Here is a 24,549-nt window from a genome sequence, read left to right as displayed (position 1 = left end):
TGAATTTAAAGTACATTGTAAAGCTGTCCTCCTTTATAATGAAATAATGTTACATTGTAGTTTATTATCATTCTTGTTTTTAAGAGTTTGCCTTTTTCTTTATTTCAGAATTGGTCTATTAGATTTGCATTTGTTATTACTGAGAATATCTCTGTGATTTTGGCAGAACATGATTCAGCTGCTGAATAAATCCCACCACACACACACACACACACACACATTACCTCTCTCAGAGCTTTCTGTCATCCTGCAGACAGTCTGCCACCAACCCTGATTACTGCAGGATCACACAACATCGTAAATATTCACTAGAGACGTGTGAAATGTTAACATATATATTATATCTATATTTAACATATATATTTATATATATATAGAAAACATATATTACTCAATTTTAGTGTAAATTACATCCTAATGTATAAATTCATTTTTATCTCCATTTCAGTGGTAGTGTTATTACTCTGTTTTGCTTTTATACAGCAGCTTAGTGACCATGGTATACAGCTGAATAGTTTACTGTTAAATACACTTTGAATCACCTTTTCATCATTCATACAAAGTGCAGACATGTTGATTTGTCCTATAGAGCGCAACACTGACCACATTTTCCAGCAGCCTTGTTCCTGAAAGTATTTTTCCCTTTGTTTTCTCAATATGCATGACAAAAATTCTCCATTTAATATTTTTAAGCCTTGAACCACATTGCAGCATTTGAAAACCTGAATACAAAGACCCAGATACAAGGCTGTGTGCTTACATTCTTGTATGAGGAAATGAATTTCTCTCTAAATCTCTGAAAATATAAAAAAGCCGTGACTATAAGTCTTGAATTTATGAGATACAATACATTTGAAACCTATTGGAAATATTCAGAAATATATCAATAGTTTGAGACTGTAGGGCGACCAGGTCATTTATGTCATTCACAGTGTTTCATTGTATTTTGGTTATTGAACATATGGTAACAGTAACTTTCTAATTGATGGATCAGTGTAGTTCTTCATCTGCCATTCTTTTTTAAAGCTAAAATCATATTACTTAAAGTATATACTATCACTTAACAATCTCATGGTAGATCTGTCTTGAAAGGTGTATACATTATCACTATAGAAGAAATGAATAAGATTTTTATATCTGTAACCCTCTAAAAACCATTTCTGCTACAGGAGTTACTTTGTCTGGTTTAACATGGTCTCATGCAATCATTTGTTCTTCTTTCATGACAGATCTTCATCTTTGAGAATAACATCTACTACAAAGCACAAGTGAACAGTCCATCAATCCGCCTGGTGTCCACAGGCAGTCTTGGGGTCGTATTTAATGGACTTGCTGACTGGCTCTATGAAGGTAAAACCCATAAGCATGAATAATAAAAAACCCAGAGGAGTGTGTGCATGTAATAAAAGAGCAGAAGTGATTGTGAGTGTCTGATGTGTTTAGTCTGGGTGGAGATTCTGTTTATTTGTACATACAGTGTTGCGATGGGTGTCTCATTCACCTCTCTGACTTTTCACACAATTATATGAATTTATTACGTTTTAGTTTTATTTAAACAACAGTGCTGGAATATACATCTCTGCACATCAGTTTACATATCCTGCAGATTTTTCCAGATATTTGGAATTTGAAAAAAATAAATATAAATAGCATGGATGCAATATGTATACATTTTTGAACAGAATAATTTGTGTTTTTTTTTTTTATTTCATTCAATTAGTTTGCTGAATTACTTTATAATAATAACAATTAATGTCATTATTTATATTAATATGTGACCCTGGACCACAAAACCAGTCATCAGTAGCACAGGTATATTTTTTTATCACATTGTATGGGTCAAAATTGTCGATGTTCTTTTATGCCAAAAATCATTAGGATATTAAGTAAAGATCGTGTTTGATTAAGATACTTAAGATACATTTTCTACCATAAATATATCAGAACTTAATTTTTGATTTTGAGTAATATGCATTGCTAAGAGCTTTATTTGGACAACTTTAAAGGTGATTTTCTCAATATTTTGATTTTTTTGCACCATCAGATTATAGATTTTCAAATAGTTGTATCTCAACCAAATATTGTCCTCTCCCAACAAACCATACATCAGTGGAAAGTGTATTTTTTCATCTTACAGATGATGTATGAATCTCAGTTTCAAATAATTGAGTCTTATGACTGGTTTTGTGGTCCAGGGTCATATAGTAACATTAATACTAAATGTGCTAAACATATTTTGATACTTTTTAAGCTGAGCATGTAAAAGTAAAGTAATCTGGTTTGTTTCTGTTTTTGTCCTTATTCTGAACACTGAAATTTTTCTCATACAAAACAGTTGCAATGAAAAATTTAGTTACTGTAAAGTTACTGTAAATCCAATTAACTGTCATATTTGTCTCTATTCATATACTCAGGACCTTTTCTGAAAGATCTGAAGGGGAATCAGATTAAAGCATTAATGTGTGTCTCTGAACCCGTTCAAGGTCCTACTGAGTTCATTTCGCAGCAGTAGATGCACCAAACTCTTTCAATACCTTAGTCTGGCTGATTTCAAAAGCAGCCAAATATGTGACATTCAACAGTCTTAAATTAAAAACCATGTTTTCATTTTATTATAAGCATATAAATGCAAATGCTAAACATATGCCATATTGAACTGAAAAATATCCAGTCCTTGTTAATGAAATGTAGATATTATTAGACCTGTTAGTGTATGAACAGTGTTCGGATGTGATCTCAAGATTAAACCTTTCCATAATCCATTGTGTAATAGTGCAATAGCGTGTGCATTGTGAACGCTGTTCGAGTATAATCTCCCACAGTCTCATGATATTTATATTCATAATGATTAATGTAGCATCTTATCCTAAAATACTACGTTTGCTTTAGGATTATGTTTATTTGTACTTGTCAAGTGTTTGCTCACACAGATTCTCACACAGACTTTCCTGACTCTATGCAGTCTGCAGTGTTGCAGTGCTATGCAGTCTTAAAGAAAGCTTTTTAGAGTGGATATTCTGGATATTTTATGTATTTGAACTGAAAGCTGAAAAGAAAAGCCATTTTAGAGGCAGAGAAAGTTATTATGTTTAATGAAATATTACAAAAACAATTTCTCTTTTGAATCACTTGCATTGATGAATCGCTCACAATATAAGACCAGGAACATGTATTACTAAGGCAAATAGGGTCAAACTGACTGAGCAGAAGTAAAGCAGGTCAGCAGCAGCTCATTTATCACATCACATCTCTTCATCGGCTGTGTGTAGATGAGCTTTGGTTCTGCCACTAAAATCCATCAAGCAGTTCTGCATCTGTATTAAATTTCAGCTCATTTATGAGTGGACTATGACCCATAGTTTTAAAGCAAGGCTGCTGGTTTGAGCTGGTTTAAGCTGGTCATGTGCTGGTCCTAAGCAACTAGCTCCTGCTCAGAACCAGCTTAAACCAGCTCATGACCAGCACATGACCAGCTTAAACCAGCTCAAACCAGCTCAAACCATGCTTCAAAACATACCTAACCAGCATATGCTGTTTTTTTTCTCAACAGGGACTGAGATGATGTGCTATTTGATTGATGAACATTTACACCCTATTTATTAATTTTACTTGTTTCTTTTGTTGAGCATTTACAGTTGAGGTCAAAAGTTTACATACACCTTGCAGAATCTGCAAAATGTTAATTATTTTACCAAAATAAGAGGGATCATACAAAATGCAGGTTAATGTTTATTTAATACTGACCTGAATATGATATTTCACATAAAAGACGTTTACATCTTCCACAAGAGAAAATAATAGTTGAATTAATAAAAATGACCCTGTTCAAAAGTTTACATACGCTTTATTCTTAATATTATGTTGTTACCTGAACGATCCACAGCTGTGTTTTTTTTGTTCACTGATAGTTGTTCATGAGTCCCTTGTTTGTCCTGAACAGTTAAACTGCCCGCTGTTCTTCAGAAAAATCCTTCAGGTCCCACAAATGCTTTGGTTTTTCAGCATTTTTGTGTATTTGAACCCTTTCCAACAATGACTGTATGATTTTGAGATCCATCTTTTCACACTGAGGACAACTGAGGGACTCATATGCAACAATTACAGAAGGTTCAAACACTCACTGATGCTCCAGAAAGAAAAATGGTGCAATTAGAGCCGGGGGTAAAAACTTTTGAACAGAATGATGATGTGTATTTTTCTAATTTTGCCTAAATATCATATTTTTTTCATTTAGTTCTGCCCTTCACAAGCCATGGAAGATTCATACATGTTTCCCAGAAGATATAAAGAGATTTAAATGGTTTTCTTTTGAACTTTCTGTTCATCAAGGAATCATTGTTTCCACATAAATGTTATAGGGTGTTTTCAACACTGATAATAAAAACACGTTTTTAAGCAGCAAATCAGCGTATTAGAATGATTTCTGAAGGGTTGTGTGACACTGCAGACTGGAGTAATGATGCTGAAAATTCAGGAATAAACTAAATTTTAATATATACTGAAATAGAAAACAGTTATTTTAAATTGTAATAATATTTGGCAAAATTACAGCTTTTACTGTATGTTTGATTAAATAAATGTAGACTTGGTGAGCGTAAGAGACTGTAGCACAGATTAAGCCATTACAAAATGGTACTTTTCATTCATTAATTGTTGTGAATTATCGGTCAGTTTTTCTCCTGATGGTATGGGGATGTTTCTCCTGAGGGCGCTGGACGCTCTTTATTTGTTGTGATGACCACCTCTATTTTTGAGGCATGTCAAACATGCTGTTAATGGTGTAAAATCGCTGCTGCTGCACCAAGCCACAGGAGTCATTCGCATGTCTCTCTGACTCCCTCAGGATGGAGTGATATCCTCCTGAAACACACACAACCCTTTACTTGGTTTTGCCCAGACTTTGATTGACCTTCTTCATTTCCTTTCATTTGTGGCTTTAGTTGTAATGAGAATGTTATTTCTAGCATGTCAAAGCATTGCAGGCAAACAGACGAATGTTATGTAACCTTAATCATACATTTGCTTGTGCGTATTAGAGCTGACAATGACAAGGAAAAAAAAAATCTAACTGATGAAAACTTCTATATAATACATCAGTTAGATTTTTTTTTTCCTTGTCATTGTCAGCTCTGTCATTCTGTCATTCCTGCTGTATGAGGGCACATTGGCTGCGGGTTTGTTTGTGACACATGCTGAACTGTATTGTATGCCGGTAATTGGTTTTATCCTAAATTAACATCTCAGTCTGAGGCTATTCTTAGTCACATGCCCTTATAAGTCTGTATATTCTCTGCTTGGTAAAGATCTCTACTGCCATCCTGTGGTCTCACATATCATGACAGACAGTGTTTAATCAGAACTGACAGAGCAACAAAAGGAATTTTAAAGAAATTGTTCAACAAAAACGTAAATTTTGTAATCCGTGGAACGTAAAAGAAGATATTTTGAAGAATGTTACAGCTGCTCCTTTCCTTAAAAACAAAAGTGGATGGTTATATGAGAATATAAAACTATGAATCAATTGAACCATTTTATGGTGTTTTCATGGTACTTTTATCTACTTTTGTTGAACTTTCTCTGTTTGTTTATTAAAAATATTTTTTGTTAATTACTAAAAATTACTAAAACTAAAGCTGAATTAAATAGATATATTAAAAAGAAGTATGACAATGGCAAAGGCATGTTACAGAGTTACTAAAACTAGTAAAATTAAAATGAAAACTGAAAATATATATATATAAAAATAGCTAATAAATACTATTAAAGTATATAACTTACTAAAAAAGAACTATTAAAATGACAAAAGCACATTTCATTCAAATTCAAAAATTAAAATAAAACAGAAAATATAAAATAATAGCTAATAAACACCATTAAAGTATAAATATTACCAAAAAAGGAGTATTAAAATAACAAAAGTGCATTACAAAGATACTAAAACTTAAAATACAATAAAAATACATAAAAAATAATAGCTAATAAATACTATAAAAGTATATTAATATTTCTAAAAAAAGAACTATTAAAATGACAAAAGCACATTGCAGAGTTACTAACTTAAACTAAAATTTAAATAAAGCAGAAAATATAAAATAAAAGCAAATAAATACTATAGAAGTACATAAACGTTACTAAAAAGGAACTATTAAAATGGCAAAGGCACATTTCAAAGTTACTAAAACTTAAAATAAAATGAAAATAAAACAGAAAATATAAAAATAAAAGCAAATAAATCCTACAAGAGTGTTGCTAAAATAACACTGACAGACAATAGAAGCTGCCTGCAACACACACACATCTGCTCAATTTCTCCTTTATTGTTTTACAGAAAAGCATATGGGTTTGTAACGACATTAAGTTGGAAAAAAAATAGACAAAATTTAAATTAATTAGATGAACTATTCCTTTAAGATTTGGAGCCATGGTCCAGCAGTTACTGTCGCAGGGTCTTCATGTAGATGATGCAGGTTTGACCAACACTTATACAAAATGTCTATAGTAATAATGAACTTCTGTTTAAATCATCAAGCAAAGTGTTGCTTTCAATGCCACAATATCTTGTGGACAAGGCCTATTCTTGCACCAAGAAATAAAAACAAGCAAATAAAATTAGTCATGTCAGTGTTGTTCTTGTCTAGGTTACGTAATGTCTTAATGAGCTCTAGAGGTCTGGTTTGTAATGTTACAGACAGTCATATTTTACATTCTCTCATTTGACGGCCGTTCTGTTCCTCCTCCAGCTCACGGCTGTCAGCTTTATGGAGTGATGGATGAGACTCCCGAGGCAGCAGCCTAAAGGCAAATGGATGCGATAAATCACGCAGGCTGTTTTTGCACATGTTGCAGTTATGTATTGTGCAGCGTGTCCTCTGTCCGCGTTTGCTTGAAAGGATTTGAGTCCTTTAACGCATATTAGCGCCTATAGATGTGGTCACCACATAACAGAGCTTTACTGGATACATGTCACTTGTTTGTGTGTAGTGCAGACATCCTTTAGCATAAACCTTCAGTTTTGGGTTTAATACACTTGTTTCACTGTGTTTCATTTGTTTGTGTTCACAGAGGAGATCTTCCAGAGTCACATCGCTCACTGGTGGTCACCAGATGGTCTCAGACTGGCGTATGCCACCATTGATGACACTCAGGTGCCCAAGATGGAGATACCCATGTTCACAAACGAAATGTATCCCACCGGACAGGAATACCGCTACCCTAAAGTAAATCACTGCAGCTTTTTTTATGATCAAACCAAGTCTTAGTTGTGTGTGCCTCAATGTCAGTATCTTTCAGTGTCTCTGTAACCCTGAAATGGGATCTGATAGTTGCTGCTGACATTTAAAGGGACAGTGCTCTCAAAAATGAAAAACCTGTCATTATGTCTTTACAAACTATAATCAAATATGAATCAAATGGTTTAATCCAAGTCTTCTGAAGAGACCCGATCGCTTATGTTAAATTTAAACTGTAATTATGTTATTCACATACATAGAGCACATCAAATATGGTCAGTTGAAGCTCAATTGCTTACTGGGTGCACAAGAACAAACCTTAGTGCTCAGTTGAGCTTCTGCTTCAATGGATAGATAAAAAATGATGAGAAAATATTACAAATATTCTTTTTGTCATTGTTTGAATGACTTTTGTGGTGAAATGACATGAAGGTGAGTAAATGATGACAGTAAATGACTTTCTTCTGTTGAATGTTGGTAACCAACACGGTAGCCATTAACTTCCATGGTATTTTTTTCCATGCAATGGAAGTAAATGGCTACCGGCAGCTGTTTGTTTTCCAACATTCTGCATATCCACTTATGTCTTCAACAGAAGAAAGAAATTCATACAGATTCAGGATGAGTAAATGATGTCAGATTTTTTTATTTTTGGGTGAGCTATTGCTTTAAGGGTCCCGTGATGATGAGATCTCTGTTGTCTCTGTAGGCCGGGGAGGAGAATCCTAATATCTATTTGTCAGTGGTGAGTCTGAACGGTCCTTTACACACGGTGACAATGAAGAAACCAGAGGACCCCAGAATCAGGTGAAAATCAGTGACCACGCAACAACATGCTTCTTTGATTAGTTACTTAATCTGTTGCTTTAGAGGAGTTTACAGTGACCCCCAAAACTAGTAGGACCCTTAAAATGTGTACATTTACCAAGAAAATATCAAACCAAAGTGACATCCAGCAAATTACACTAGAGCTAACTGAGCTAACTTCGGTTTTATTTATCTTTTTGAGAGGACAACCAAGTGTTGCAATACTTTTTGCCTCCATTTTGACAATATATACTGCCATGTTAAGGTTTGGGGTCAGTAAGATTTTACTAATGTATTTGAAACAGAAATCTTTTATTACATTATAAATCTCTTCACTGTCACTTTTGATCAGTTTAATGTGTCCTTGCTGAGTAAAAGTATTAATTAAAAAATAAAAATAAAAATACTTACCCCAGACTTTTGAATGATACCATTGAGGTCAAAACTTCACATCCCTCTTTCAGAATCGGATGCTCCAGGAGGAAAAAACAATTCATTAATTGTTAATTAAAACAGAATGGAGATGTGGACATTTTTCTTATTTAGCCTAAATATTTTTTAATTTAGTATTGCTTTTCAGAGTCTTTAAAGATAGTTACATGTTTTCAAGAAGACAAAATAAGTTAAATTTACCCTGACCTTCAATTTCAAAAAATGCATTGTGTTTCCTTCTGGAGCATCAGTGAGTGTTTGAACCTTCTGTAATAGTTGTATATGAGTCCCTCAATTGTCCTCAGTGTGAAAAGATGGATCTCAAAATCATACAGTCATGTTGCAAAGAGTTCAAATACACAAAAATGCTTGAAATCCAAAGCATTTGTGGGACCTGAAGGATTTTTCTGAAGAACAGCGGGCAGTTTAACTGTTCCGGACAAACAAGGGACTCATGAACAATTATAAGTGAACAAAAAAACACAGCTGTGGATCGTTCAGGTAACAACACAGTATTAGGAATCAAGTGTATGTTCACTTTTGAACAGGGTCATTTTAATAATTCAACTATTATTTTCTCTTGTGGAAGATGTAAACATCTTTTATGTGAAATATCATATTTAGGTCAGTATTAAATAAACATTAACCTGCATTTTGTATGAACATTTTTAATTATTCTGAAAGGGAGATGTAAACTTTTGACCTCAACTGTATTGTCTCTCTTACTGCGTAAACAGGCTACAGTCAGATTAATGGACTGTGTTTCTCAGCAAAAGAATAACTTAAATGGTTTTAAGGAAAGCTTTTAAGAGCATCTTTGAATTAAGCTAATGAACAAAATACATTTTGCCCAGAGTCTTTTTTAAATAAACACATTTACTTTAGTTTAAAGTGGTATTTTAACCAGGTTCCCTCTGTAGGAAAGATTACTACATCACCATGGTGAAGTGGGCAACCAGCACCAAACTAGCCGTAAACTGGCTGAACCGAGCGCAGAACAACTCCATCCTGACCCTTTGTGAGGCAACCACAGGCATCTGCACAAAGGTATCTTTTGATATACACTAGCGCACACACTTAATTATCACCATTGTCCATAAAGTCATTAAGACTCTAAAAAAAGAAAAATGAAAGTGAGAATTACATCATGACCTTTAATTTTCCAGAAAAGGCTGTAAGGGTGACAGCACCTATTGTTCCATCCAAATGTATTAAAATGCGTGTCAGTTCAATGAAAGAAAAGATTTGTCAGTGCTTCAGCTGTATATAAAGGACATTGTTGAACAATGGGAGACATACAGAGAAAAAAACAATAATCTGTCTGTGTGTTTTCAGAAACATGAAGATGAGAGTGACAGCTGGCTTCACAGACAGGTGAGTCACACATCACGCGGTGTCTCGGAGCGGAGACACGTACGGCGTGTGGGATGTGTGTGTAAGAGTGCTGCTCGAATGTTTGCTGATGGGAAAATATGAATTTCTCCGCAGAACGAACCCCCGCTGTTCTCCAGAGACGGATACAGGTTCTTCTTCACCAGAGCTGTTCCACAGGGAGGCCGAGGAAAGTTCTTCCACATATCCATGTCTACTTCCCAGGTGAGCTGACAAGAAACTAAACGCTACTTATTGAGGTTTAAAAGTATAGTTCATCCAAAAATGGAAATTTGCTGTTAATTTACTTACCCTCACGCCATCCAAGATGTAGGTGACTTTTTTATTCAGTAGAACAGTAAAGAAGAATTTTAGCTGAAACTGAAAAATGATCACGATAATTTTTTTTCATATAATTCAATATAGATAATTATCAAAATAAATGTCAAAGTTTTACTTCTTTCAAGTTTAAAGGCAGATTTTTGCTACGATGTGAAAGCTGTAAAAACCAGACGGTTAAATGTGGCTTTAAAATATTCTGTATGGTCAGAACATGACAAACACTTCATATTTTTGGAATTCTTCGCACTTTCCGTCATTTTTCCGTGACAAAATAAATATCTTAATAGAAAAAAAAAACTTCTTAAGTTTGTTTCAAATCAAGAAACAGGTTTGTGTTACACATTTGATAGTAGCAATAACATTAGTCTGTAACACTTCATTTTAAGGTGTTATAATAAAGAGTAATTACCTAATTAAGTACTTAGTAGTAGCCATTGTACTTACATGAAACAAAATGTACTGACCATGTAACTACGTTATGGAACAGCCTGTAGTTACAGTTTGTAATTATGTAGATGTAATAGGCAGAGTCTGTTACACAGCTGTAACCAAAAGACATATGTGTAGCACACTTTGTACAACGTAATTAAAAATGTAAGTACACAGACATAAGCTACTTAAAATAAAGTGTATCAAGATTGTACTTAAGTACACTTGATGTGCATCTATACTGTACACGTTGTCCAGCTGCACATTAGTTTGATTTAACCCACCAGTACACAGCTTAAATACATGTAATACCTTTCTAATTACATTAAAATTACAGAATATTACACAGGCATAAGCTACTTAAAATAAAGTGTATCAAGATTGTACTTAAGTGTACAAGTAGCTGTGTCACAGACTCGGCCTGTTACATATGTGTACAGTAACAGTAGCTGCCTATTATATCTACACAATTACAAACTGTAATTACAGGCTGTTCCATAACTTAGTTACATGGTAAGTAAATTTTCTTTCATGTAAGTACAATGGCTACTACTCAGTACTTAAAGGAGAAGTCCACTTCCAAAACAAAGATTCACATATAATGTACTCACCTCCTTGTCATCCAAGATGTTCATGTCTTTCTTTCTTCAGTCATAAAGAAATTGTGCTTTTTGAGGAAAACATTTCAGGATTTTTCTCCATATAATTGACTGATATGGTGCCCCGAGTTTGAACTTCCAAAATGCAGTTTAAATGCAGCTTCAAGTGATCCTAAATGCGGTTGTAAATGATCCCAGCCGAGGAAGAAGGGTCTTATCTAGTGAAATGATTGGTTATTTTTATTTAAAATTACAATTGAAATACTTTTTAATCTCAAATGCTCGTCTTGCCTTTCTCTCCCTGAACTCTGTGTATTCTGGCTCAAGACAGTTAGGGTATGTGGAAAAACTCCAATCGTATTTTCACCCTCAACTTCAAAAGTCATTCAAAATCATCCTACATCACTGGAGAAGTACTGACACAGTCTTTGCAAAGTGAACAAGCAAAGAAGATCAAACACTCTTAACAAAAAAGGTAAAACAGCGATATAGGGCAATTTTGAAGTTCAGGGAGAACATGAGACGGGAGTTTTTCGACATACTATAACTGTCTTGAGTCAGAATACACAGAGTTCAGGGAGAGAAAGGCAAGATGAGCATTTGAGATTAAAAAGTATTTCAATTGTATTTTTTAATAAAAATAACTGATCGTTTCGCTAGATAAGACCCTTTTTCTCGGCTGGGATTGTTCACAAGTGCATTTGGGATCGTTTGAAGCTGCATTTAAACTGCGTTTTGGAAGTTCAAAATCGGGGCACCATATCAGTCCATTATATGGACAAAAAAAAAAACTAAAATGTTTTCCTCAAAAAACAATTTCTGAAGAAACAAAGACATGAACATCTTGGATGACAAGGGGGTGAGTAGATTACATGTGAATCTTTGTTTTGGAAGTGGACTTCTCCTTTAATTAGGTAATTACTCTGTATTATGGACACCTTAAAATAAAGCGTTACCCCAGTACACCTCCTTCAATACGTTTAATACATGTCTACACTAATAATATAATAAAACTCGACAGAAATATACCCACATTTCTGACACAATACCACTGTGCAGTTAGTGCTACTACAGTAAATCTATGGTAAATGATGGCGATTTGTAGATTAAAAAGCCTTCTGACTGCCTCGTTGCACACATTGTTTCTCTTGTTTGTCAGCGCTGTTTCATCTGGCTATGAACCGAGTCATTTGTGTTTTTCACTGAATTCAAGCGCTTCACACTGGCACTGTTTAGTGACCGTGACTCATCAGCGAGTGAACGCATCTGCTCTAGTAAGTTCACGCTTTGCCGTCATTTGAACTTTGATCCAAGCGGATAAACGGTCCGAGCGGCATGCTTTGATAAGTGCTCTTTTGTTCCGCCTTTGCCGGAACAAAACATTATATCAAACCCTTATCAAACTCATATCACGCAATAATTATTGTGATCAGTTTATCACCCCAGCCCTAGCTACCGGCACTTGAGAGTCAAAAAAGGAAATATACAGGCAAGACAATATTTTATGATATATTGAGGTCTTTTGAAGGGAAACAATTGGTCTGTGCAAGAAACTGAACATTATTTACAACATTATTACCTCTAAATTATAGATTAACCAGTTCATCAAAAAGAACCGGTTTAAAAGAATGATTTGTTAATGAACCAGATGCTCAGAACCATTCGTCTGAGGCTATGGATTAGATAGGTAATAATGTTGCAAATAAGTTGTTTCTTGCACAGGCTGATTGTTTTGCTTCATAAGACCTCAATATATTCTTAGAAGCCATAAGTATTAATTTTGTCTTGCCTGAAGTGCTTTTTTGACTCTTAAAGTGACATTAGCCACTGACTTGCCAAATCACCAATCACCAAAGACTACAGTTTCAGCTAAAAATCTTCTTCACTGTTCCACTGAAGAAAAAAAAAATCACCTACATCTAGGTTGACTTGACGGTGAATAAATTAACCGAAGATTTTCATTTATTTTTGAGTAAACTGTTTAACAGCATGTTAAAGGTAGGAAGTGACTTCCTATTGTCATCTCTTTCAGCCCAACAGCAGCACAGAAACGCTACAGTCGCTGACATCAGGAGACTGGGATGTGACGCAGATATTAGCCTACAATGAGGATACCAAACTTGTGTAAGAATGTGTGATCAGCAACATTCAGCAGACCCAGATGCTGGATTCTATCCAGTCCACTTCCAGAACGACAATTTACAGATAATGTAATGTTATAAAGAAATTGTGTTTTTTGAGGAAAACATTTCAGGATTTTTCTCCATTTAATGGACTGCTATGGTGCCCCAAGTTTAAAGTTCCAAAATGCAGTTTAAATGCAGCTTCAAACGATCCCAAATGCGGTTGTAAATGATCCCAGCTGAGGAAGAAGGGTCTTATCTAGCGAAATGATCAGTTATTTTCATTTTAAAAAAATACGGTTTAAATACGTTTTAATCTAAAATGCTCGTCTTGTCTCACTCTGCCTGAACTCTGTGTATTCTGACTCAGGACAGTTAGTGTATGTCGAAAAACTCCAATCATATTTTCTCCCTCAACTTCAAAAATGATTTCAAAATCATCCTACATCACTGCAGAAGTCTTTGCAAAGTGAACATGCAAAGAAGATCAAACACCCTTAACAAAAGTAAAACAGCGATATAGGGCGATTTTGAAGTTGAGGGAGAACATGAGATGGGAGTTTTTCGACATACACTAACTGTCATGAACCGGGAAAAAAAAAACAGTTCAGGCAGAGCAAGACAAGATGAGCGTTTGACATTAAAAAGTATATAAATTGTATTATTTTTATGAAAATAACTGATTGTTTCACTAGATAAGACCCTTCTTCCTTGGCTGGGACAATTTGAAGCCGCATTTAAACTGTATTTTGGAAGTTTAAACTCGGGGCACCATATCAGTCCATTATATGGAGAAAAATCCTGAATTTCCTTACAACTGAAGAAAGAAAGACATGAACATTTTGGATGACAAGGGGGGTGAGTACATTATCTGTAAATTTTTGTTCTGGAAGTGGACTTCTCCTTTAATTAAAATGTCAAAAAATAACACTCAAATAAAGCAACATGTCATTATCCACTTTTACACCGTCTTTGCAGATACTTTCTGAGTACAGAAGACGATGCAAGACGGCGTCACATCTACAGGTATGACAGATGACGTGTGACACACATACAGTGATGTATTTGGAAGCATTGCACTGATGATGCGTGTTGTATTTTAGCGCCAACACCACAGGATCCTTCAACCGCCGCTGTCTCTCCTGTAATTTAAGCTGTGGATACGTCAGTGGATCATTCAGTCCAGACGCAAACTACTTCCTTCTCAACTGCAAAGGTTTATTGCTTTTTCTATGCAAAACATCTGTAAACATAAAGTATTTTGGTAACACTTTAGTATAGGGAACAATTCTCACTGTGAACTAATTACTTATTAGGATGCCTATTATAACATATTGGCTGTTTATTAATACTTATAAAGCACCTATTCTGCATGACCATATTCTACATCCCTAATCCCCAACTTAACAACTACCTTACTAACTATTAATAAGCAGCAAATTAGGAGTTTACTGAGGCAAAAGCAGTAGTTAATGGTTTGTTAATAGCGAGAACTTAAAATAAAGTATGACCAGTATTTTTTTTTTTTTATCCTTATGGGAAAAATAAAGTATTTTTAAAGAGTTACAAGCCATGGCAAACCAACCAGCTATGAGGTGAATCAAAGCACTGCAAACTTGGATTTGAAACAAAAAAATGTTTTTAAAAAATCTGACAAAAAGACAAGATTGTGCACTTAATGGCTTTGAGGAAAATAACAAGAATCCCATGAAGCATGTTAAATGACATAATCAAATTAAAACAATGTATTCTGAGAGTGTAGAGAGACTCATTACATTGTTCTCTGTGCTTCATGGCAGTTGGTGGGTGCTAAAATGTGCTGTTGGCTAATTTCCTTGTCACATTTCTCTGATTGGTTGATTTCTTTGCAGAATCCTTGTTAATGTAGCTTTTGATTATTACAAAATAAGTTGAAATAATGCTTCCACAAAAGCATATACCATCAATTAACAGCTTTGCAGCTCACAGTAGGTCTGTCTTATTATTATTGTTAAAAATGTAATTCCCCTACAGAGAAAATTAATGTGAATTTTACTTTTGAAACCCAACTGTTGGTTCTGGTACTACATTACCCATATGATGCTGTACAGAAAATTCCACCAATCAGAGAGTCACAGCGAATAGAGCTCCGCCCACTCCCTTGAAGCACCACAAATGACGTAATTAAGTCAGTCTCCTAAAATATTTACATTTTTTTATGTATATTAATATTTTTCAGTGAGCTTAAAATATATGGTCTCTATAGATACAACCAACAACTTTAATATTTTTGTTTCTCCATCATTTTTAATTCAATTTTGTCATTCACAATAGTTCACGGCATTGCAGTTCTTTCCCTCACCAAATTCATTAAGTACACAGTATTTTCTTTTTGTCCTATTTTCATTAACTTTTTGGCTTGAAGTAAACATTTGTACTGTTGTCATTCTCCTCATAGCTGGTTGGTTTGTTTCATGACATATAATGCTTAAATGAATGTGAAAAATACTGACGGAAAAAGTGGACAGGTACTAATGCACTCTATTACATGGTTTATCTAGAATAATTGATCCTAATTGGTCAGTTGCTGCATTCTGTGATCAGATGTTGTATAATTGACTGTTGTCATAAGAATCCAATTTTTCTACCTTGCTACATTGCTATTTTTCTCATATCCTTCCATAGATAATCAAATAGTCCATATTTTAGCTTGTTGAAATAGATCATTCTATAATAATAGGCAATAAGTACACTTCGACCAGAAATAATATGTAATAGAAAGTCAGTGATTCAATTGTTTGTATTTTTTAATTTCCAATTTTATATTCAGTTTTTGCAACCGCTCACTGCCGAGCGAGCGTTTGGCTCGGTGACTCAGGCTGATCCGAGTGTGTTAGTCATGACATCATTACCCTGCTGTGTGTTTTATCAACAATAAAGCGTGGTTGCCATGGCGACTGATCTGTTTAGCAGGTTCTGTTGAGCACAAGGAAAGGTCAGTGTTTGTGTTATTAATTAGATGAAGTCAGAGCTGAGCCTTACGCTTCCTGCAGCATGTCGCTTCCCCAGACCTCAACAGAGAACGATCAGTTTTTGTCAGTTCTTGTGTACCTGAATGCATCCCACCTGTTGTGTGGATCGACCAACCGGTAGTAAAGGTCTGTTTTAGGTGCTGTATAATTATTTCATGTTTAGTGATCCAAAAGGGAGGTTGGGTGCATTGATGAATTCCAGCTCATCTAATCAGAAATTACAGTCAAAACTATTTGTTGTAATAAACTTTTAATACTTTTATTTAGCATGGCCGCATTTCATTGATCAGTGGTGATAGTAAAGACATTTATAATGTTACAGAATATTTCAAAAAGTGCTGTTCTTTTGATCTTTCTATCTTTCTATTCATCAAACAAACAAACAAAATAACAAATATAATGGTTTCCACAAAACTGTGAAGCAGCACAACTGTTTTCAACATTGGTAAAAATAAGATATGTTTCTTTCTTTTTGTTTTTTCAGGTTTCTTTGATGAATAGAAAGTTTTTTAACATAATAAATGTTTTGTAACATAATAAATGTATATATCATTACTTTAGCACCCTTGCTAAATAATAGTAATTTCTGTCGTTATACAAAATTATACTGACTACTAACTCCAAGTATTTGAATGGTATAGTGTATAATGTTACAAAAGCTTTTTATTTCAGATAAATGCTGAAATTTCTATTCATCAAAGAGTTCTGAACAAAATGTACTCAACTTTTTTTAAATATTGAAAATAATAATAAGAATGTTTCTTGAACAGCAAATCAGCATATTAGAATGATTTACATTTTAAAATACATTTAATAAATTACATTTTAAAATATATTAAAATAGAAAATGTATTTTAAATAGTACAAATATTTCAAGTTTTACTTTTTTTTTTGCTGTAGTTTGGATCAAATAAATGCAGGTTTGGTGAGCAGAAGAGACTTCTTTAAAAAAAACATTAATAATCTTACTGTTCAAAAACTTTTGACTGGTAGTGTATATTAATATATCACAATATTCTTAACACTTTGGTCAGTAATGATATCTATCATTATATATAAGTTTTATAGAAACAATTTTTAAAAAGTACTGCAAAATATTGGTCCTCATGACAATTATGGAGGGCCAAATTATTCAAAATTAAATAATTAAATAAATGTTGAAATATATAAATAAATGTATAAATATTTATATATTTAAATATATATTTTATTTAATTATTTATTTAAATATTTATTTATTTATTTGAATATTTATTTATGTGTTTGTTTATTTAAATATTGATTTATTTATTTATTTATTTAATTATTTATGTACACTTTTATTTATTAAAATTTTTATTTATTTATTTACGCATTTATTCCTGCATTTATTTATTGCCTCCACATTTCATTTTAAGGTTTGCGGTTGTCGGCACGTCACTCAACAACAGTGCATAATTCTATAAAATAATTTTTTTGTGACATGTTGTCGCGTCCAGTGTAGACACGGTGTTACCATCCTCGATCAGCTATAGCTCATGATGTGAAAAACAAGAAAAAAGCACCTAAACTAGAAAGACCAAAGAAATCGAGCTTGAAGGGTGACGCCCACTATTGTTGAGTGACATGCCGACAACTGCAATCCTCAAAATGAAATGTGGAGGCAATAAACAAATGCAGAAATAAATGCGTAAATAAATATTTAAATAAATAAATAAACAATTAAATAAATAATTATTTAAATAAATAAAGAATTATACATTTATTTATGCTTTCAATAATTAAATTATGCATTTAACGATTTATTTATATATTTCAACATTTATTTAATTATTTAATTTTGATTAATTTGGCCCTTCATAGACAATTTCCAAAGTATCAAAAATGTAAGTAATTGAAATCTAATTTTTTATTAAATAGTTTTATTTTACTTTTACTTAATTTTTTAAGTTGTGTTTTTTCATTTATTATATTTTATATGAATATTTTTGTAATCATTAAACGGCTTTAAAAATAAATAAATGTAAAAAAAAAAAAAAAAAACGTTAGTTTTTAAATCAGTTTTTTATTGTGTAATTATTCTAACCAAGTATATTATGCATATCTGTATATTGTCAATGTATAGGTGCATCTTCGCCTTTGTTACCAGGTTGCATGAAGTCAAACATTTAATAAATGCCACAAGATTGGAGGCCATTCTGGCTAAAAATCACTGACTTTAAATTTATACATATAAAGTGTTGTTACATGCCATTTACAGACGCATTTTAACTGAAATAGGTTACTACAATTGTTGAACATTTCACATACATAACTCACAGAATATATATATATATATATATATATATTACAGATACTATTTAAACTAAACGGAGATGGACGATGACATCACTGAGTCGATAATGAACTTACTTTAAAATTGAGTGTTTAGTATTGTCCTCTTGTCCTTTTCCTGTTTAATACTGTAAAGCTGCATTGACACAATCTGTATTGTATAACATAGCGCTATATAACTAAAGATGACTTGACTTGTAATGCTCAGCATGCATGGTTGTCTGAGATGTGATGACGTGAATATATATGCCGTCAGACAGTAATCTTCAGCTGTTATGTTTTTGCGTGCAGGTCCCGGTGTTCCCCACACAGCCGTGTACAGCACCAGAGACGGAGAGTATGAGAGTGAGTCCTTAGTCTGTTACTACATTTAAACACTATCAGCAGGTACAGACACACGATCACATTCACTTTATCAGCTCCGCACCCAAGAGCTTGTTTTACTGGAAAGGTATCCTCACCCAGAGTACATGATAGAAGACCCAGATATGTGCTTTATCAACGGTGTTGGAAGGTTGAATGTACTTGAAGATAAACGCTACAACAGCTCAAATGTGAGATAAACATTTATCTAATTGTGTCAGATGAATTGCTTGAACACCATGTTCTCAGATTCTCTACGGGAAGAGTGTGAGGCGAAGACAATGGAGGATGGCTGTGTGTCTAGCATAATTAGCAGTGATTATCATCGGCCTCTTGGGGGAAAAGAGGAAACAGGACAAAACAGACTGATCCCTTGCTGTAACTCACTCTTGGGATTCACAGCAAGTCATGTGTGTTTATTTTAATGCCCATATTAGTAGTTAGCAGTATTTTTACACTAAGTCAGGGTTTAGCTGGTTAGCATGACCCTGTTAGCCTCTGCTGGTAACTGTCGTAACTATACCATTCTGCGGGGAAAAACGTGACATTTTCTCCATTCAAAAGTACATGTGTAATCTAATGAAAAACATATAATTAATATTTCATTATATTATAGTTTTTTACCAGTGTTTATTACTATACAGTACTGTTCAGAAGTTTAGGGTCAGACTTTTTTTGTTTTTTGAAAGAAATTGATACTTTGCATTAAAATGATCAAAAGTGTCAGTAAAGACATTAACTTTTCTACCAGAAGGTTTCTATTTGAAAAATTATTTTCTTTTCATTTTTCTATTCATTGCAGAACCCTCAAAGACATTAGCATGATTTTCACAAAAATATTACTCAGCACGTGTTTCTAACATGAATAATAATGATTTTGCAGCAGCAAATCAGCATATGAGACTGATTTCTGAAAGATCATGTGACACTGAAGACTGGAGTAATGATGCAAATAAAAATCAGCTTTGTTTCACATGGATAAATTACATTTCAAAATATATTTAAATAGAAAATAGTTATTTCAAATTGTAAAAGTATTTCACAATATAAGTGCTTTTTACTTTAAGTACACTACCAGTCAAAAGTTTTTGAAGAAGTCTCTTCTGCTCACCCAGTCTGCATTTATTTGATCCAAAGTACTGCAAAAACAGTATTCTGATATATATTTATATTTTGAAAAATATTTTGAAATTTTAAAATATTTTTACAATTTAAAATAACTTTTATATTTTAATATATTTTAAAATGTAATTTATGCCTGTGATTTCAAAGCTGAATTTAGCATCATTACTCCGGTCACATGATCCTTTAGAAATCATTATAATATTCTGATTTGCTGCTCAAAAACCATTTATTATTATAATTATTATGTTGAAAACAGATGTTTTCATAAATTATAATTTCATAATTTTTTTTTTTTAGATTTCCTTGATAAAAGAATAATGAAAGTTCAGAAGAACAGCATTTATTTAAAACAGAAACAGCGTATAATGTCACAAAAGCTTTTTTATTTCAGATAAATGCTGATCTTTGGATCATCAAATAAACTCAACTGTTAAATATTGATAATAATAATAAATGTTTCTTGAACAGCACATCAGCATGTTAGAATGATTTGTGAAGGATCATGTGACTGGAGACTGAAGTAATGATGCTGAAAATGTAGCTTTGATCGCAGGAATAAATTACATTTTAAAATATATTCAAATAGAAAGTAGAGATTTTAAATAGTAAAAATGTTACAAAATTTTGGATCAAAAAAAATGCAGGCTTGGTGAGCAGAAGAGACTTAAAAAACATTAAAAATCTTACTATTCAAAAACTTTTGACTGGTAGTGTAAATGCAGCACTTTCAAACTTTCAAAAATTATTAAAAGATCGTTCTGACCCCAAACTAGTGTATATTTTGTAGTAGACAAATATATCCCTGACCATCTACTGTCTGTGATTTACTGTTTCCCTCAGAGCTGCTGGATGTGGAGCTCAATGAGCAGTTGAACACCACCGTGAACAACACGCAGATGCCCAAAATAGAATACAAAAAAATCAACATAGATGATTACTGTAAGTATCTTACAGCAAACAGTTTTCACAAGCTGATGATTTTCGAAGCGCAGTAATTTTACCATAATTTGCACAGGTCTGAACATGCAGATTCTGAAGCCAGCAGGGTTTATAGACACATCTCATTACCCCTTACTGCTGCTCGTGTAAGTGATTCACACACACAGAATAACCTTTGTTCATCTTCGAAGCACAAATTAAGATATTTTTGGTGAAATCCAAAAATATACATACATACATATACATAATTTTATTATTATTTGGGGTGTTGGAGTGAAATGTGACTCCAATATTTCATCATATCATTCACCCAGTGGGTTAAGTACAAGGTATCAAAATGTATAAATCAAAACAGATGCTTAGATTTGATACAGTGACTTTATTGTTATTGACTGATATTGTTTTGGGGCATTTTTTTGATCAGATGTTCCTCGAGCGTGGCAAGTTTTGATGCATTTGATTTCCTCTGGTAGGGACGGCACCCCCGGTGGTCAGATGGTGACGGAGCAGTTTCAGGTGGACTGGACCACGGTGCTGGTCAGCTCCTTCAACACCATAGTCATGCTTCTGGACGGCCGCGGCAGTGGCTTTCAGGGCACAAACCTGCTCCACCGCGTCAAGAAGAAACTGGGGGAGTTTGAGGAGAGAGACCAGCTGGAAGCTCTGAGGTCAGATCATCCACATGAACAACACTAAAACTAAACAACATCAGTCAAGAAACAAGCACTGACATCTCTTCTGTGATTCTCTGCAGAGTGATTTCACAGCTGCCATACGTTGACAGCTCAAGAACTGGAGTTTATGGAAAGGTGAGTTTGCTTGGTCACAATTCTGTATTGTTAAAGGCGGTATATAAATAAAGGTGACTTGACTTGACTTGACTTGACTTGGTGACTGTGTGACTACAAATACTGATGCTACTAACTTAACTGCTTTTTTGAGTAATGTGACAGTAGCTCTGTTGTTTACATAGTAGTGAGATTTCTTTTTTTCTTTTTAGTCAAAAGCTATTTTTTTCAGCAAGTAGTGAGGTAGCATGACAAAATGCTTTTATTTCTATATTACTGTATTTATTTATTTATTTTTTTTTTTACTATTTTGAAGTAGATTTTAATTTTAATTTTTATTTTTATTTTTTAAGGGTTCAAGCACATAGTTGTATGTGTTGTAATAATTGTAATAGTTGTAATTATTGAATGGCCAAGGATCAGGAATCTCCACGTAAAACTGATAATGCAGACCAAACCGTAAGTCATAGAGACTTCAAACTTGGAGGGATGGTAGTACTCACAGAGATCAAAAGTATGAAATCATAACTCCTAAACCTGAATCAGTCCAGGCCCAAGTGCCTTATGTTGTTGGTATCGACATTTCGGCTGCCAAATTTTCCAGGTATTTTTGATATTTTAAAAAACATACTTTTGCGAACTAGTAAGAGGTTTTTCGCCCGATCGGAACCAAACCAGGGCAGCAAGATTCTCTGAAGAGTGGATATCAATAATTATCAAAAAAAACTTTCGACTCACCATCGCAAAGGGACGCCAAAATGTTTGAAAGGGGCAGGGCCACTTTTAGTAAAATGGCTATAACTTCTGAATGGAATGAGACTGTAATGAGAATGTAAGAGCTCAATCTGAGATAACAGGGAAAATATTGTGGCGCTTGGCCACTTGGTGGCTATAACTATGCAACCATTTGTTCTATCAACATGAAAATCGCTGTCCACTGTTGTGGTCCAGAGTGCCACAAGTGTCTTTAAGGACATTTGTGTATGTCACAAAAAACATGGCTGCCATTGGCTGATGAAGTTTGAGCACCTATTAGACAAGGTTAACAGAGGCCAATCGGAACGAAACTCAGCGGGCCTGTTTGACTCATGGCTCCAAAGGTCTGTGAGAAATTTGAAAGAAATTGGCCACTGGGGGGGTGATATTGCATTTTTTTAAGGGCATAAACGATTGTACATCCCACAGTTTTTCGCACATAGATGCGATATTCCTGTCATACGCTAGAACTCCTCATTCCGGACAACTTTGTCTTTAGAACCACTGCTGTCAATCAAATCGTTTGTTGAATGATTTAGAAGATGTAAAAAAAAAAAAAAAACTAGTCCTAAAACTAGAACTAGTTCTAGAACTAGACCTAGTCCTAGGTTTTTCTCTCTTTCTGGAAAAAAACATTGCAGTACAATTCTCTGATCTCTCTAGGTCAATAATTATCAAACAAAAGTTGACATTTACCCTTTGGGAAGATATAACAGGGTCATTTAGAAAAGGGGCCAAATCCTATAAAGCCTAAAGGAAAACTCAAAACTTCATGAAACCTGGTGAGCACATGGGACAGGTGATTCTAAACAAGCATGCAAAGTTAACAGTCATAAACATTAAAAACAATATTTCTATGGTAAATTATCTGGATTTGTCAAAAAAAAAAAATCATGGTGATCTAGGTGGCTATAGATTTGCTAAATAATGTTTTTTGTCATATGTGCTTAAATGCCTTTCAAGCGCTTGAACCCCGGAAATCACTGACTGCAGCTAATTTTTTAGGTAATTGTTATGTGCTTTTGTTATTTCTATTAGTTTTATTATTTTATTTTATTTTAGTTTTGTTTTAGTGCTTTAACTTTTTTATTATTTATATTTAAATTTTATTTTAAATAAAATATTAAAAATAAATATATATTATTATCAAATATATATTCCAATGATCAAAAATAGTTTTAGTTTACTATAATAATGCTGCCTGGACAGCGATCATTAATAAATTTTGATGAATGATTATAAAGAAAACATTTTGAGTATTTGCAATAGCATATAGGGGTCAGCCGATTATCAGCTTTTTTATAATTATCAGTATCGGTCATTTTCAAATCCAATTTGCCGATCAAATAATTAAAAGTTTGTTAATTAATAATTAAAAGCATTTAAAGAAATTTAATGTCAGAGAAATTTATTCTTAATTTTCATTTTTAGACCAGACATATATGTGACCCTGGACCACAAAACCAGTCGTAAGGGTCAATTTTTCAAAATTGAGATTAATACATCATCCGAAAGCTGAATAAATAAACTTTCCATTGATGTGTGGTTTGTTAAGATAGGACAATATTTGGCCGAGATACAATTATTTAAATATCTGGAATCTGACAGTGCAAAAATATCTAAATATTGAGAAAATCACCTTTAAAGTTGTGCAAATATTTTTGGCATAAAATAAAAATCAATAATTTTGACCCATACAATGTATTTCTGGCTATTGCTACAAATATACCCTAGTGACTTAAGACTGGTTCTTTGGTACACGGTCACATATGTCGGTTATCGGTCTGCATGATCTGTAATAATCAGTATCAGCATCTGTCCTGAAAAACACATATTGTTCGACCCCTAATAACATACAATGATGAGTCATTCAAAATAAAAATAGAAACACATATTAACACAGTAAACAGAGTCAGCTGCCT

At 33.6% G+C, this 24,549-nt stretch overlaps 1 protein-coding gene across 5 annotated transcripts in view; it reads left to right on the top strand.

The window, feature by feature from the left end:
- The window catches only part of dpp6b (dipeptidyl-peptidase 6b), a 197,956-nt gene that overhangs the window by 167,820 nt on the left and 5,587 nt on the right, over positions 1-24,549 (top strand). For all 5 annotated transcript variants that reach the window (XM_051138230.1, XM_051138240.1, XM_051138222.1 and 2 more), the window contains 14 exons: positions 1,230-1,350; positions 7,063-7,217; positions 7,939-8,036; positions 9,389-9,515; positions 9,804-9,842; positions 9,957-10,064; positions 13,242-13,333; positions 14,311-14,358; positions 14,436-14,548; positions 18,948-19,001; positions 20,985-21,083; positions 21,160-21,229; positions 21,557-21,751; positions 21,838-21,892. In XM_051138230.1, coding sequence (XP_050994187.1) covers positions 1,230-1,350; positions 7,063-7,217; positions 7,939-8,036; positions 9,389-9,515; positions 9,804-9,842; positions 9,957-10,064; positions 13,242-13,333; positions 14,311-14,358; positions 14,436-14,548; positions 18,948-19,001; positions 20,985-21,083; positions 21,160-21,229; positions 21,557-21,751; positions 21,838-21,892 — 1,374 coding nt within the window. The remainder of the gene's footprint in view (positions 1-1,229; positions 1,351-7,062; positions 7,218-7,938; positions 8,037-9,388; positions 9,516-9,803; positions 9,843-9,956; positions 10,065-13,241; positions 13,334-14,310; positions 14,359-14,435; positions 14,549-18,947; positions 19,002-20,984; positions 21,084-21,159; positions 21,230-21,556; positions 21,752-21,837; positions 21,893-24,549) is intronic.

This window comes from Labeo rohita, chromosome 2 (genome assembly GCF_022985175.1).
Source record: "Labeo rohita strain BAU-BD-2019 chromosome 2, IGBB_LRoh.1.0, whole genome shotgun sequence".
Taxonomy (NCBI): Eukaryota; Metazoa; Chordata; class Actinopteri; order Cypriniformes; family Cyprinidae; genus Labeo; species Labeo rohita.
Note: the sequence above shows the minus strand (reverse complement) of the source record. Positions and strands in the feature narration are given on the sequence as shown.